Raw genomic sequence first — 16909 nt, 5'->3', positions numbered from 1 at the left:
TTTATCTATTTACTGCTGATGGCATTCCTTGTCTTGCCTCCAGTGACTCTGAAGGACAACACGCTCCTGTGTTTGATGTGATGAATAGTAGGTCTAGCTAGTGACTCACTCCACAGGCGTCCTAATTGCCTCCTTCGAATTCTCATCTCAACGCCGAGTATGTCATGAGAGTTTGAGGATTTTTTAATGCAACAAAAAAATACAGCTTTCTCTTGCCTTTTTATCTGTTTGAACTTACATAACTAACCCACTTTTATGTGGTTGTATTTAAGAGAATGTTCGGGCAGTTTCTGCCAACTCATGTCACCTGATCACAATGCATTTATCAGGTTCTTGTGTTTATTCTTGTTGGCTTTCTCGACATAGGGTATAACAATCCTTCCCCTACAGTCCTGCACAGAGTTTGCTATAAACCTTGTTATATTTTACCTAAATGAGAATTTTAAAATACTATTTATGTGCTTTGACTATAAACTCGGATAACATGCCACAAAGTTATTTACCACCTGATTTGCTCTACGTTTAATTAGATTGGGTTAGTTATACATTATTCTTAAAATCACATTTTATGCATGCCCTCGGTTGGCAACTTAGAGATTTGATACAAGGACCTTGTGTATAGAATAAAACAATATAAAATAAACTAAATAAGTTAAAATACTCTAAAGTTTAGAGTCTAAACCAATTAATACTAAAACAGAAATATATAAGCATAGGAAACTAATGTATAGATATTAAGTGTCTTTGAGCAATGTGAAAAGTGCTTTATAAATATAATGAATTATTATTATTATTATTATTATTATAACTTGTGTATTTCCATCCTAACAAGTTGAAGAGAACCACCCTTTTACTGATGGTTGTCATATCAGTGAGGCTAGCAGTGGGAAGTGGCAATTTTTTAAGTATACAAAGACAGCCCCCGCATTTGGATGCATGGCATTGCATAGTCTCTGTGAATCATGTCAATTACAGGTGGAGAAATAGCGAAAGTGAGGCATCAGCTGCTGGAAAGAAATGAAGCCACTGTGCCTACCAGTGCCTACTATGAAGCACATTAATACCGAGGTAAATATCATTCACTTGGCACATGTACTGCATGCCTGATCAGGCTTCTGTATTATTAAGGCTGTGTGCTCTGCAGCTGTGTTTTCCCCAGTCTGACTAAGACATGCAGACACAAGCCAGAGATCCATTTTCACATCAGTGTGTGCCTACTGTGCATTCACCATTGTTATAATTACTGATACTGCTGGCCCTCTAATACCAACAATAAAATGCCTCTGGGAAAACAAGTTCTGGACTTGAAAAAATCTAATTTGTCCAGAGGATCTTATCATTTGCTGTTCAGAAGTGGCTTTAGCAACAGAGGGGGGAGGAAGAAGGAAGGAGAATATACCTTCCTCTTTAAATTATAAAATTTAGCCTCCCTCCTACTTATAACTCTCCCGTGGCCAAACTTCAAAGTCCTCCCTTTAGCATCAAATATTAAGCAGGTTGCTGTGCTTACACCTATTCCTCAGTGGAGTGACTTGTTCCATTTACTTCCAATTTTATCACAACAGCTGATACACAGGGTACGCCCCATTAACCATATAGGCTCTCTTACAGTCAGATACAGTTAATGGCAGTCGTCTGCATTTGATCTCCTATTATTGGCTGTTTGTAATGGCCATACTTTATACCATTTTTTTAATATAATGACATTCTCGAGTACGATATCACTACCTCACTAAAGAACCCCTTACTCGGCTACAAGATGCCTCCCTTACTGCACCATCCTGCTTCTCAGGAAGGGAGATAATATCAGTTAATAAAAAATGCTTTGGTTTCTCATCGCAATTGCAGTATGAAATAACTTGCAAAACCCAAAGTAATATTTGACTCTTCTTTTTATACAGCAGAATAAATAACTTTTTTATCAAACAATGCCAGAAAAGAACACAAACTGGAATTTATCTGCTTAGAAAGTGTTAATCAAACCTCCCTGGTGGTCTGTGACATGGTGTGGGAGATCGATCTGTTTGTCATTTTCTAAAAGCTGATTTAGTTTATTGTTCACTCAACATTTTCTTTCTGTTCAAGTCCAAAATAAAACACCTTTGTGTCTTGACATTTTTGAAAGGCCATACCTTTGCTCAATACAATCAATGTTTCATAATGTTTCAGTCGAGCTCTCGCAGTAGGCTTAGAGTCTGCGGCTTCTAGAGGAGAAAAAAAACAAGTTCTCCTATATGTCTTTTATATATTTTTTGATAAACCATCCTGTGTATTGACCAGTTTACATGAGGACAAAATGTAGGATTGTTTCACCGTTTTCTATTTCAGGCTAGTTGTCAATATGAATATCTTTATATTATTTAAACATCGATTAATCATCTCCTCTTCTACATTTAAGTGTTTATATATATATTTGAACACAGCAACCTCTAACAAAACATACTTTATAAAAACAGATATTTTAATTTTTTATGAAGGCTTTTATTGCCCTTTGATTTTTTTTCGTCCCTGGCTTACTTGTTCACATGTAATTGAGAAAGACTAATGATTGCATTCCGTTAACGATAAGTCCACTGTTTTTGAAGTCTTTTTTTTTTAACATTTTACGCAATGATGAATGCTGTATTACGGCTTCACTATCTCACAATTTCTGTAATCTGATCAGCACAAGATATAATTCTGACCTTGTGAGAATGAATTAGATTATGTATTTTACGCATTTTAACCGCCAATTTAATGTGTGTGAGATTGTGTTTTCGCTTTGATGCCTTTGTGTGTTTCAGAATGGTGTAGACAATTCAATGTAACAATTGATGTGGGTGTGTTATAGGAATTTGTAGAACACATGGATGATGAAATGCAGCAAATGATACATTTCGGCATGATTTGGAATATGCTTTCATCTCTTCACACAAGCAGTAGATGTACTTCCCCAAATAACTGTCAGGACGAATCCAGTTTCTTTAAAAGAGCGCTTGCATGGATCTCCACTTTAAACTGAGATATTTGTTGATGGAGGTGACATGAATTGACTCCTTGAAAAGCAGTTTTGTTACGAGGAAGCCGTTTGGTTTAACTGTCTATAGATGGACTCCTGAATAACCCTGGGAACACAGTGAGTGATGTGTGTGTTTGTGTGTTGACAGTGAGGGGCGGCAGACGGAGGGCGGAAGCAGATGTGTGTGAGAGAGGTTCAGAGCTGTGGCACTATCACAGGGTGCCTTTGTCTGGCAGTAGAGTGTTGAATTAAAGGCTGTTAACACTAGTCTGCACAGTCATATGCTAATTCTTCTTACTCTGAGAGAATAAATAAATGATGTTCCAGAAAACACATCTGAGCCCCTGCTTTACATGCCTCATGCAACACAGACAGAAACAGTGGAGTGTCAGAAAGAGAGAGAGTGTTTGGTTGTGTTGTAGAGAGGGGGGTGGCATTGTACAGCAATAGCATAGAAGGTACATCAAAGAGGCAAGACAAAGAGGACACTCTGTAACCTTTTTTACTGAAGACTTTGCACTCGATGCTGCTGTAGGTGATGCTACACGAAAGATAACGCAAGATAGATTGGGTAGAGAGGTACCGAGCAAGATTTGGACAGTGAGGAAGGAAGAGAAGGAGGGAGGGGGGATTTAAAGGGCAAGAAACGGAGGGAGATTTAGATAGAGTCTACAGAGTGAGAGTGAGGGGAGAGAGCCAGCACAGAGCAGGAGCAGAGGAGGTGGATGGGAGAGGAGAAGAGGAGAGGCTTTGACTGGAAGCGTACACATGGGAGAGAAGAAAACGGCTATTTCATGTGCTCGCTGTGCATGACTGAGGAGTGTGGCTGTCTGTCTGGATTGTTAGTCATCTGCTTCCCCACAGCTAGAGGACAAACGGAGGCAGGCTGGGGAATATAGGGCTGTGTGCAGAGGATGAACAGACGATGTGGGCTCTCTGGCTGTGATTGCTGTCCTCAGACCCCGTAGCCACTTGCACTGGTGCTGTTGCAGGCCGTCAGCCTCGCAGTTAGGCAGCAGCAGGCAGAGTGATTGATACAGAATGAGCTCCAAGCTCTCCTCCGACTGGATTCCCTACAGGTACTGTAACACATGCCGGAGAGCATAGAGAAAGGGCACTGTGTTTTTTGAAGCAGTGTGTGCATGTGTGTGTGTCTGTCTGAGCGGGTGTTCTGTCATGCGAGTGTCTGACAAGCAAACTGATAACAGCAACATTGCATCGACACAATGAAAGCAAACAATCTGGATTTTTTTTTTTGCATAATTTTCTTGTTTCTGCTAATATGAACATGTTTATTTTTGACATTGTGACCCTTTTTTAAATTTATTTAAATGTCTTTTGTAAAGTAATGCAAAAGTGAATCCCAGAATTTCAGTCGCATAAACTATCAGATCTCATTTTGATCACAGGCAAACCAAAAAAATCTCTTTGCTTGCACTAGCTCCTTTAATAAATAGTGCTATTACTGGATTCAAACGAAGCAGTAATTCGTTTTTTTTATGAATTTGAATGTCATTAACATACAACAAATATTTTCACTTGACCGTCTTGAACAAAAATCACTGAAGAAGTTCCTGCTGTTGTATGCAAATGTGTGTTTAACTGTATGTGTGCAAATGATATGTGTTGTATGATGTTGTTTGTATAATTGTGACATCTGTAGCAGTATATTTTGTTAATAACAAAAGCATAAGCCTTTATTTGAAACCTATCTGCTTTCATCATTGGAAGTCAGTACAAACACTGCTGGCTCTTTCCATACCCATTGCCATGGTTTCCCTGCTTACTTTGATGCCATTGGCTTGCGGTTGCTATAAGTTACGTTGACAATCCATGAATTTCAGAATGAAATTAAAATTCTTAAAAAGTCCGTAGACACCCCAAAATTAAGATATTTCATAAATGAACAAGGTTCATATGGAATCATTTAATTGGGTGATTAAACAAACCGGATGAATTATTCATGATGCAGTGCGAAGGACAAGCGGCTTTTATTGAGTCGTTTTACATTTAAGTCCTCTTCACTTTTCTTTCAATTTATTGAATGGTGAATTAAAAAAGCAATATAAACGAGTCATTGAATCCTATCAGTATTCAGATTGTGTCTTTAAGTATGTATTTTAGTGTGGGTTTGGGAAGAGATTTTGGTGGTTCCTCTCCGAGCTGCTCCCCTTTTTCGCTGCCATTAAAGATGTATGGGCCTCTGTGAAGAGTTTGATGATACAGCTGCACTGTGTGGCTCTCTCATCCAATTAGAGATGTACCAGTATCACAGAAATTGATTAAATGATGAGAATAAAATCTCACACACACTTCAGAAGTGATATAGCAGTTGTTCGGTAGTTTTACTCTGTTGGGATTTGCAGCAAATTCCCCAGATTAGCATTTCAGTAGTGGAAGACTTGCTCTGACATAAGAAGCTAGGGAGGGAAGCTGAAACTGTAAGCCCTTGACAAAATAAAAAGGGAAACTGCTATATTTTTATATCTTAACAATAAATAGTTAACTATTTATTTGTGCATCACTTATTCGGAAAAACATTGTTGCGGTTGATAAATGCAATACAGAATGCTTTTTACCGTTATAAGTCACATTGGGCCATTTTTCGAATATTTTTTACATGCGTAAGAAACTATTTAAAAAGTGTGAAGAGCAGTATCAGTTAACGAAAGTCACACTTCTTCCGTGCCCCAAGTTTCAAATGAATTTGCTGCTAGTGGAGGTAATTAGAAAATATAATTTCTATTTTTTTTTTTTTTTTATAGTGCCATTGTTACAGAACATAAAAAAGCTGATTAAAAATGCATTATGAATTTCGACTTGAAGAACGTTACTCCCAGGTAAAGAAATCAACAACAATATTCAGGATAACAGCAACCAAATACTTGACCGACTTCAAAATATGATTTAGATTCAGTTTTATGTTTAATTCTTCATTGATAAACACATGCTATCATTCACATTTTTTTTTCCACTGACCTTATAATGGTCTAGTCACCAAAATGTTGGCTGTATCTGTAAATATGTACAGAGCTTTCCTTGTCAATATTCAATTTTTTTGTCTATATTGCAGTTTAGTGTTGATCCTTAAAAAGCCTCCTGTAAATCTCAACATCGGTGTGTTGCAGACTGGGATTGACCAGAACTCTTCACCGTAACGAGCTGTTTGACCTCAACAGGAAACGGCTCTGTACCTGTGTCATTATCTTTCTGTCTGATGTCTATTCACACACTTGATTACTCTGATTGCAAAAATAGAGTGCTTTGTTTGTCTGTATGTCTGACAGAGAGTGGGAGGTAAATACTATTTCATTGCTTCTGTGTGGGCCTCTGTCGTCAAACCAGAGGCGATCGAGATCATGGTAGACTGAAAGACCTGCAAGAGGTATAAAGAGTAAAAAAATATCATAAACCATCTGACTAACCAAATGTGAGTTTGGTTTATCATGCACCAGTAAGACTTTATGGGAAATGAAAATGAATGCTGCAGGTAGCATTAATCAAGCTGGGAGATAATGGAAAAGCAAAAATGGAAAAATATTATAAATATGTAGTATAGTAACTTAGAAATTAGACATGCAATCACTAGTCAGTTATTAAGCATTTCATCATCAACCTAATTGATTATACACAAGCCTACAAAGTTATGCATCTTCGAGCTACATGAATCAAAGTTTATTTATTAGTTAAAGTAAATAATGGCTATTAAACATGCATCTATTACTCAGAAGATAGTAGAACATTAAATAAGAGATGCATTGTAGAAAATGTATTGAAGAAATCATTAGTTGCCTGTGTCATAAGCTGCATATGTAATGTTATCGTTTAAAAATGCTGGAAATACCACATCATTATCTCATTCATGGCACATCAGTAGACCATCCCCCCGCCCCTTCATATTTTACCCTTTCCTGTTTTGCTGCAGCTCATCCTCTCCGGCTCTTGTGGAGAAAACCTTTCATTGCCCTCTAATTAGGAATCGTTGAGGTTTTTCAGGGGTCTCTAAGATGCAGGGCCACACGGGCTGAAGGAACAATCAGTGACTTTGTCAACAGTGATTAAAGGCTCGGTGAAAAAGGAGGACTGGAAACACAGAGCAACTAGCCAATCACTCGTGCTGGATAAATATCCTGTTGTTTCATTAATGGGAGGGATTAATCCAGTGCAGTTTATGTAGATAATTGGAGAGCGGAAAAAAAGGAATCATAGCGGGGGCCACAGTTACATTTTGGTAAGGGTTGATCCGCCGCAGCAGAAAGGACCTGTGAGTTTCACAATCCCCTGATATTATAGTATGTAATGTGTGTGTAGTGTCATAAATGTATGATTTCAAATCTGGTTTGGCTCAGAAACATCCTCTAAACAATGTATCTTTACAGAAATGCAAAAAAAAAGCTCTTTAGCAGAAATGCAGTGCTGTTGCCGCCTGGGAGACGACGTTACAATGTCACTGAGAAAGACTGGCATATGTCAAATTATCGAGGACACAATGTCACAAATATGTTTGTAATTGGATTTGTTGCTGATCTGTATCTGTTGACATTAAATTAGTTTTCTTCCATGCAGAACAGATGGACAATCTTCACATGAAAACTATGTGTTTAAGTTTCTTTATTTAAACTTAAACCCTCGGGTAATGCTTGTCTTCTATTTATATCAACGTGTCCATTTTTGTCTATTCATTGAACTTTGTTTGATGAAAAATAATTTCAGGTAAATAAATTAAGGAGGAAAATCACAACTTCCTTAATCTCAGTGCTGTATTACTTTTATTTGTCAGCATGAAACTAGTTTCCTACACAGAACATTTCACACACTTGTGAATCAATTGGTATATCAATCAATCCTGATATTTAATTCATCCTTTAAGGCGTTATTTCTCAAATGTAAGACTTGATTCTCAATATAAAGAAAGTTTTTATTTATTTTACAGCAAAGAGATTCTTGTCATATAACTCAACATGTGCTTAATGCTTTTAACATTGTTAACAATCTGACCGGGTGACATATTCCGAAAGAGATGACTGTACTGTGTCCTTGGTTTTGAATCTCTGTGCAATTATATTGTCTTCATTTGTACTATTTCCTCAAATTTTCACAAAGATATAGTGGAGGACAAAGTACCATAACTTCCTATTAATTGTAGCAGAATATAAATATTAATTACATCAAATTGTATTTAAGTACATAAGCTACTTGAGTAAATACACTTAATTACTGTCCACCACTGTTTAGGTTAGAGTTCCTTAAAATCTAATAATGTTTAAGTCCATTTCTTTTGTAAAAAAAAGATTTCAACCAGTTCTTTTACAAAAATCTGCTCAGGAAAGCAGAACATATTTTTAGCGTCTATAACAGATATGTTGCTGATATTGTGGATTGCATTATCCTGCTGGGATGTGATGGTACTCTACGCTAATGAAATAGATAAAACATGGCTCTGCACACAGAAATCAGCATCTGTCACTTTGGTTATGTGTGCAACATCAACAGTAAAACCGGCTGAAAAACACTATTAGACAGAGGGGGTGTTGACTGCCGCTACACCAATGTCCGTTTATCTAGTTTGGGGTGATTATATAAACATTTATTATTTGTCTCTGTTAAAGTGTGTAGGTGAAGAACAGCTGCTGTTTAGTTAGCCCCAAATCTCAAATGTGCCTCTAAGGGCTTTTACAATCTGTACAGCATACCAGTCCCACCATCATCCGATCCTCTGTCTCTGCCTCTGTTGTGACAGACGTTCTTGTCCATATGTTGCCCAAGTGTGAGCCATGGCTCAAAGAAAAACATAGAAAATGTTGTTTTCTGCAGACAGCTATAGCTAAATCCCTGTTGACACCGATCAGAGTGTCAACAGAGCTGATTTACACACGTACACTCTCAATCTGGGATTTTCTTTACGCCTTTTCTTCACTTTTGATCTCAAAATCTGAGGTGCAACTTCTTCAACTAGTTCAAATGCAAATTAATTTACAGCACATGCAATGGATTATTTAACATTTTATAATCCATGTACTAAGAGGGAAAGCCTCCTTAAATTTAATTATGGGTCTCATGGAAATAAAGCAGTGTCTCAAAGAAAGAGGAGTTAGTGAAGGAGACATTGATGAAGAGGGAACTCTGTGAATCTTTGCTGCATCCCAGCATGGCAAACCAAGGATTCATGAAACCTCTTCATTCACTAATGATCTGGGTCAGATTTGATTAAAAAAAATGTATGGACGCACTACATCCATTACAGCATCATATTCAAGTGATGCCTCTGATTAAGTTGCTGTTGAACTCACAGGGAACAAGCCAGCTGACAGATTTGTGAGAGTCCTTCTTCCTCATATTATTGAAGGAGAGGTTTTTAAGGGTTGCATCTCTCAAAGTACACATGCCCTCAATAAGGCCTGACACCACCGTGTAGTTAGAAAAAAAAGCAGACATCCTTGATTTATACATTTAGCTTTTTATCCGACTACATTTTGTCGTAATTTTTTTATTTAATTAATGTCCTAATGTTGTTATTTCTGTGACTGAAGCATTTTTATGGACTCAAAATACAGCACATACAAGATAAGGCTTTATTTTTATTGTTTGGTAAGATATAGATAAACTTCCTTTATTCTTAAATCAAGAGCTTCATTGTTTCCAAAAATTCTGTTGGAGAAAATAATGCACAAAGCTGAAACTACAAAATAAGTTACATCATACTAGACCTGGGTTTAATATCTGTAACTTAACTTTAGATGTTATGATCCAAGGGAATTTTCTGTGTTTAGTGTATGTTTAATTATCCATGCAAGTGCACACTGTTAAAGGCATCAGCTGATAACTGTTCAAAGTGTTTTGCTTTATTACTTTGTAGTGTGGCTGTCAGTATTTCACTGTTTATAAGAATCGGGGACTTGCTTTGACCTGACACAACCTGTGATTTTACTTGCCTTGAGTAAAGCCACATCTTGCTTAAGACTTGACAAATGTTGTGAGTCAAAAACTGATTTGTTCAACCTTCTACTGCAATTTCAGAGCATCAAGTGAAATAACTAAACTGTTTTGAAAATGTTATACTTCTTTTTGCTCTTTCATCGCAGCACTTTAGATGATGAGGGCACCAACCTCCGACAACAGAAGTTGGACAGACAGGTAGGTCTTTGCAGTTCATCCTATCCACTGATAATAGAGTAACACAGAGGCAAAACTAATTATAACAGGGCAGTTTTATCATGACACAAGCTTCCGCTGCTCCATCCACAAATCGACAGCTTAGAATTGTTATCTGTCCGAGAGGAGTTTTAATGAGATGGTGTCTATAAGTCCAGTTAATAATAAGTAAAACAAATAAATTAAGTTAGGCAATATTAAACTAGGAATATAAAATGTTGACATCACAGACATAGCCTTATTTAGGACAGTGAAGGTAGCTTTGTCATTGTTTTTAAGTAACTTTCTATTCAAACAAAGAGAAGCTTGCTTGTAGTTGTGCCCAAACGTCAAAGCCTTAACCATCAAATCCATGCCCTGGGTAAACTTGCCTATTGTTACCTCTGTCTTTGCAAAACTGTGAGCTTTACAGCGGATACTGTAGCAGTCTAATGCTCTGCAGCCTGCAGTCTCTACTAATAGAAACCTTCAATATTTGATGAGCTCTGGTTCGAAGACTTGCATAAAGATGACAGTTCGTCCAGATGAATAGCTATATCCAGCTGTAGGTTAAAGTGGTTTGGGTAGTTTTTTCTTTAACATCTTTAGATTTGTGCCCTGGCTTAGCAGATTTATCTGAGACGGTGGTATTGCTTTTAAACTCAACAAAGGATAGCCTACAATACGATATTCTATGCCTTAAATTTAGTTTGAAATGGAAAATATTTACATTTGTTGACTTTCACGTTAAATATCACCACACAAATAAACAGGTTCATCAGTGGCACTGTGTTTTTTTAACCTTAATTGTTCCTTATGATGGTGAATAATAGGGGGACGTAAGTTTTTACATTTGCTTAATCTATTCTTTTTTTTTTCTATCTATCTGGGCATGTTTGTTTGTGTGCACCTATGTGAAACTTGCACTTCAGCGAGCGCTCCTTGAACAAAAGCAGAAGAAGAAGAGGCAGGAGCCTCTGATGGTCCAGTCCAACGTGGACGGGAGGTCTCGGACTCGTCGGACCAAACAGAGCGAGGAACAAGCCCCGCTAGTGGAGTCCTACCTCAGCAGCAACAGCAGCACCATCTACCACGGTGAGTGAAGGGAGCTCAGAGACTGCGTGTTTAGTCATTCTGTTTTTATTTACAGGATGTGTTTATAATAGGACTCATATACATTTTATGTTTATTTTCTAATTAGAAATGTATAATTCAAGCAAAATAAGTCCCAACCGTATACTTATAGAAAATGGTTGAATGATAATAACAATATTAAAAAGCTGTTGCTGTCTGCAGAGCCCATGTTCAACCAATGCAACATTATGTACCATAAATAATGCAGACGCTCGCACTGTGCTACAAATCTATTCACTTGAGAGCAGAAATGTTGTTAAGACGATTGATGAGATCCCCTTATCTACGCACAGAGACCAGAGCAGTCATCTAATCCTCTGTTCAGAAGGCCAGAGTCTGGGCTTAAGGCCATGAACTGTCACATTTCCTGCTTAGAGAAAATAAAATATTTTGGCAAAATGTTACTCTGCACTATACTGATATTCGGGATGGAAAGAAAAGAAAGGGGGAAGAAATAATAACCTTATCATTACCCTGCAACAACAGAAATAAATCTCCAAACGTCCATTTACTGTTAAGCAATACATTGCTCTATTCTAGCAGGAAGTGAATTGATTTGACTGAGAGTGATTCTGGATTGGAGCTGCACAGATGTCCTTATCATAACATAAGATTAACGTTACTCTCATGTAAAGTTTAAGCAAAATCTATTTGACAATCAAGTTTCAATCTGTTTCTCTATAAGAAATACATTAAAAAAATATATATAATCTGCAATTACTTCATCCGTTATTTCAGACTTCCAAACTGCACTGTTCAGCTGTAAACAAACATCGACTAGAAGCCAGTGCAGACAATGCCATTTTGGGGTTTAACATTAATGTATTTATACTGTATGTTAATATGGTCATGCCAGGATTTAATAGAGAGCAATGGTGTTAATATCAGAAATGTCTGACCATTTTCTTTTTAAATAACATTTCTTTTTCAATTTAAACTAAACTACATTACATTTGCTTTCTCTGTTTCTCTGTCCATCTGCTCTGATAACTCTGCATCTGCGGCTGGTCATCTCCCTCCCTGTGTTTAGTGCAAGAAGCTGATCCGGAGGAGGTGAAGGTGATAGCGGACACACAGCCGCCTCGCTCCGCCAAAAAGGGCAAAGCATCGGCCAGCTCCACTCCACAGACGGGCAGCGACAAGAAGGAGAGGAAGGGGAAGCACAAAGGTCAGCCTACCAGCCTGCCTACTGTACCTGCCAGCCTGTTGAGAGTATACAGACAGAGGAATAGAGAATGGACAGGCATGGTGCAAGAAACACATTTACTTTAAGGAAAAAGGAGGTATCGAAAAGGTTAGGAAATGTGTAAGACAATTTAAAATAGAATATTGGCAGGGCATATTTGACAGTATGAACACAACAATAGATATTTTCTATGTTATAAAGTAAAGTAGTTCAAGTCCTCTAAAAGTCAGTCTACTGTAGGAGAGAGAAGAGTCAATTTAATCCAGCAGCTGCAACTGTCTATTGAAGCCCTCTTTGCAATCCTCACATATCAGTTTGCATACTGATTTTCCAAGCCACATCTGGCAACACACCCAGCTAGGGATGCTGCCCTCTTAGCCATAGCGCTGCTGCCATGCTTGTCATCTGTCTGTGATGATGTATGACAGTCTGAGTGCCTTCAACATGCTGACATGACAAAGTGGAGACATAAATGTGTCTTAAGGGTTAGGGTTAGAAAAAAAAAACTGAGCATTGAAATGGTGTGATCCAGCTACACCTACAGCGCTTTGATGTTTCTGTTTGCATCTGTGGTTTTTAATATTCACAGTGTGTTGAAACAGTATGCAGTTAATAGTTAATGTTTTTACCCATACAATTGAAAGAATCACTAATGGAACAATAAAACCGATACAGACATCCTTAACAACACAAGCAGCACAGTAGAGCCTCATTTTCATAATGATTGTATCCCAGAGAAAAAACAAGGAAAAGTGAATTAGTTTCCACAGGGGTAAAAGATTAATCAGGTCAACAGCGCCAAACTCAACACTAATGGGCCTGTCTCACTCCTCTGTCTCACTCTCTGATTCTCTCAAGCACCAGAGCACAGATTCAGGAGAGCTATTTAACCATGCTTCTCTGCAATCAGCAGAATTAATGAGTATAGGTCTTTTAATTTACTCAGAAAGAGCTATTCAAGCTGCTCCATGAAAAAGATTTCCACATTTAATATTATCTAATTATCTACTTTCTTACCTAGAGTGGATCAACGCTATTTATTGGGATGAAGAAAAATAAGAACATTTAAATTAACCAAACAAATACACACTAATCTCCTACGTGTGCATGTCTTCTTGGCAAGGCTTCATGTAACTTTAATACTGACATAAAATGTACAAGTTGTTTGTTTGACTGATCTGTTATACAGAAATGTAACATTTTACAAGGCACAATTTATATGAATTTAATCAAAGACGACATGAAAACAAAACCTTAGGAAGGTACATGCTTTTACATAAAATCACTGGATTTGTAAATTCACACCTTTTTGAGGGAAAGACAATAATTTGAGAAACTAACTGATTAGACAAGCTAACAATAATTATTATCAACATAAATGTTTTAATGTACACAGCAAAATTGCAGCAATCTAAGGTTCCTATAGAGGAGGGAACCCTTAGCATGCCATTTACAACTGTGCTCTAATAGCAAATTGGAGTATGTAATCCCTTCTATCATCTCTATTGTTTTCTTCTGAAATTCTACTGTATAAAGAGGAAAAAACACAAGTGGAGAAGTCAGTTGTTTTGAAACAGTTGTGAACTGAGCTTGAATGCCTGAAGCAGCAAGGACATAATGTTCCCTCTTACACAAAGCTATTTAAATGGTGAGTACAGTTTTAGAAACAATACTTAAAACATAACAACTGAACACAAAACACCCACACATTCATCAAGCAGATATGTGGAGTTGTTCTTCGGGATAGTTTTGACTACGTGATTATTACAGCTTATTTTGCCTAACTGTGCTGGGATTCATCCACTGTATGATAACATGAGACATTGATGGTTGAGCAGTAATGCATTGTACTGATGGAGATTGCTCTTGTCGGATTGTGGCTCGGCAGCTATCGATGGCCTGGCTTCCCAGCAGGATGATGGTCAGATCCAGATCCTTACTGTGGGTCACCACAGCACAGACGAGGGCGAGGCCGAGCCCGTCATGAGCTGCACTCAGTCGCAGAGTAAACAGGATCTGCGCGTCACCATGCTAAAGAAAGGTACTGTCAGTGTTTCTGTAAATAGCATAGCCATGACTCCACATTTACACCCACTGCATTCTGGTCCACTGCTGTAGTGTGTTGGTAGGAGGGTGAAACACACTGAATCATGTTTGAACTTGCAATTGCAAATAGAAAGGCCATTTTAAGACCCAGTGTGTGAATGATATCACTGATGATGCCTACAAAACAAGTGTTGTGAAGCTTTATTTACATTTCTACGAAATGCAAAGTGTTGCATTTTGATCGTTTTTAGAAAAAAAGGAGTGTCAACATTACTGTACTACATGTTTGTTCTCTTGTAAGCATTTTTGATGACATGCAGAGGAAGGAAGACACAGCTAGGGTTTGTTTTTATTTTTTTTAACTAGAAACTGAGATATCATGTTTTTTGAGAATTTAAAATAAAGTGGACCAGCTTGATATTTCAGTCTCATAATTGTTAAGGCTCAAATAATTGTACCTCCTGGATGACTGGATACTCAAGTAAGTGGAAAACTGCCACGATTAAGTGTTTCTTTGCATTGGTATTGATATACATGGAAATACTAGTCAAATGCAGGGAGGCTGTGGCGCTGTGGCGCAATGGACTAGTGCGTTGATCTGGGCAAGACACTACACCCCAAATTGCTCCTGTTGAGATTGTCCACAGTAATGAGAGTAAGTCGCTTTGTATAAAAGCGTCTCACAAGTAACATGTAATGTAAAATGTAGATAACAGTGAGATGGAATGGGCATGTGTTCCTGTTAGAGGCTTCAATTATTGCAGCAATTCCTGTTACCACATAACTGCAAGAAACAATCAATGATGCCTCTGTCTTCCTTTTTTTCTTTCTTCCGTATCGTATTGTCTATGAAGGTATATCCAGCAGTATGAATTTTGATGAAGAGGACGACGACGAAGATGAAATTAGCTCCAGTTCCTCGCAGCTGAACAGCAACACGCGACCAGGCTCTGCCACTAGCAAGAAGTCATGCAAGGTAAAATGAAGTTTACGGCACTGACTGCTGCTCTCAGCATGATGTGTATTTATTCTGCAGGGCCTTTTTCAATAACTGTCAAGGACAGGCTGGAACACAGCAATGTGGTTTTAACTGTGTGGATCAGCTAGACGCTTGAAAAAGGTTAATGGCTGAAAGTACATTATAGACCAGTATGGCTTGATGTGAGACAAAACAATTTGCTGTCATTTATTTTCTAGCATATTTTATATATATTTTTTGCTACAAAATACAAAATGTAAATTTGCTGTGTATGTTACAGTGTGGGTGATACTGTATGCAGTTGAACATTTATTTTGGGTTGGATTATACAAACCTGAGGCGGAGAAATGTATTCAGTCATTAAACCAATACATATTTTGAAAATATGATTGATAAGCTGATATTTTGCACATTTTTTAAGACTTGAAGTCAGCCAGCTTTGGTTATGCTTGGCCTTATGTTTGAGGTTAGCCTTTTGAGGTGAGATAATGGATGACTAAAGTCAGATAGCAAAGTAACTCATCTTTGCAGTCTTCACACTTCAATGCAATGCACTCATGATAACCATCATTTCTTTTTGCTCCTCATTCCACTCTTATCTTTGTATTCAGTCAACTCAATCTCCTGTCTCTACACCACGTCCTTATTTTAGATCCAGTGTGCTCATTCTCTTTCCCAGTGGATCATTTGATCTTCACACTTGTTACTCTGTTCAAATGAAAGTGAACTTTAATGCATCACTCCTCAGTCCACCAAATAACCAGGGGTCCTGCCCTGTGTGTGCTGTTTTACCCTACAGGAGGTTGCCTCAGCACCCACTCCTCCAGCCAATGAACCTGCCATTGATGTGGATGACCTTGAAGAGTTTTCTCTGCGACCTGCACCCCAGGGGGTGCGAGTAAAGTGCAGAATCACAAGAGACAAGAAAGGGATGGACAGAGGCATGTATCCCACCTACTACCTTCACCTGGAGAGAGAAGATGGCAAAAAGGTGAGAAGGCCGGGTCAAGCAACCATGTTACTGTAACGGCAACATACCCATCTAAACATCTATTAAGTATTCAACATTGTAAGCTATGCAATAAAGAGCAAAATGGCTACACAAATAACAGACATTTCATGTATCTTCTCGATCAATAGTTTTATATTCTTAAGGAATTGTTTTGCGGTTAAAAGTTGTATGCTTCCAAATAGCTTAATTTACTAATTTGGTTTTTGGCTTGGCTTGTCGCAGGTGTTCCTGTTAGCTGGCAGGAAGAGGAAAAAGAGTAAAACATCAAATTACCTAATCTCTATCGATCCCACTGATCTGTCTCGAGGTGGAGAGAGCTTCATCGGTAAACTGAGGTGAGTTTTGGCTTTGCTTCATAAAGCATTTGACATCTACTCTGCGGAAATGTTTTTAGATGGCTCCTTGTTTAATCGTTTTCACCGT

General features: G+C 37.9%; 1 protein-coding gene across 3 annotated transcripts in view; it reads left to right on the top strand.

The window, feature by feature from the left end:
- tub (TUB bipartite transcription factor) overlaps positions 1-16909 on the top strand; it is a 38491-nt gene that overhangs the window by 16418 nt on the left and 5164 nt on the right. Inside the window, exons 2-9 of one of the 3 annotated variants that reach the window (XM_063880490.1) lie at positions 976-1068; positions 10081-10132; positions 11062-11224; positions 12294-12431; positions 14338-14490; positions 15350-15471; positions 16274-16465; positions 16709-16821. In XM_063880490.1, coding sequence (XP_063736560.1) covers positions 11110-11224; positions 12294-12431; positions 14338-14490; positions 15350-15471; positions 16274-16465; positions 16709-16821 — 833 coding nt within the window. In that variant the 5' untranslated portion in view covers positions 976-1068; positions 10081-10132; positions 11062-11109. Of the gene's footprint in view, positions 1-975; positions 1069-3681; positions 4078-10080; positions 10133-11061; positions 11225-12293; positions 12432-14337; positions 14491-15349; positions 15472-16273; positions 16466-16708; positions 16822-16909 lie in introns of those variants that run through there. The other 2 variants (XM_063880489.1, XM_063880488.1) reach the window with 2 other exon arrangements.

This window comes from Eleginops maclovinus, chromosome 4 (assembly GCF_036324505.1).
Source record: "Eleginops maclovinus isolate JMC-PN-2008 ecotype Puerto Natales chromosome 4, JC_Emac_rtc_rv5, whole genome shotgun sequence".
NCBI lineage: Eukaryota > Metazoa > Chordata > Actinopteri > Perciformes > Eleginopidae > Eleginops > Eleginops maclovinus.
Note: the sequence above shows the minus strand (reverse complement) of the source record. Positions and strands in the feature narration are given on the sequence as shown.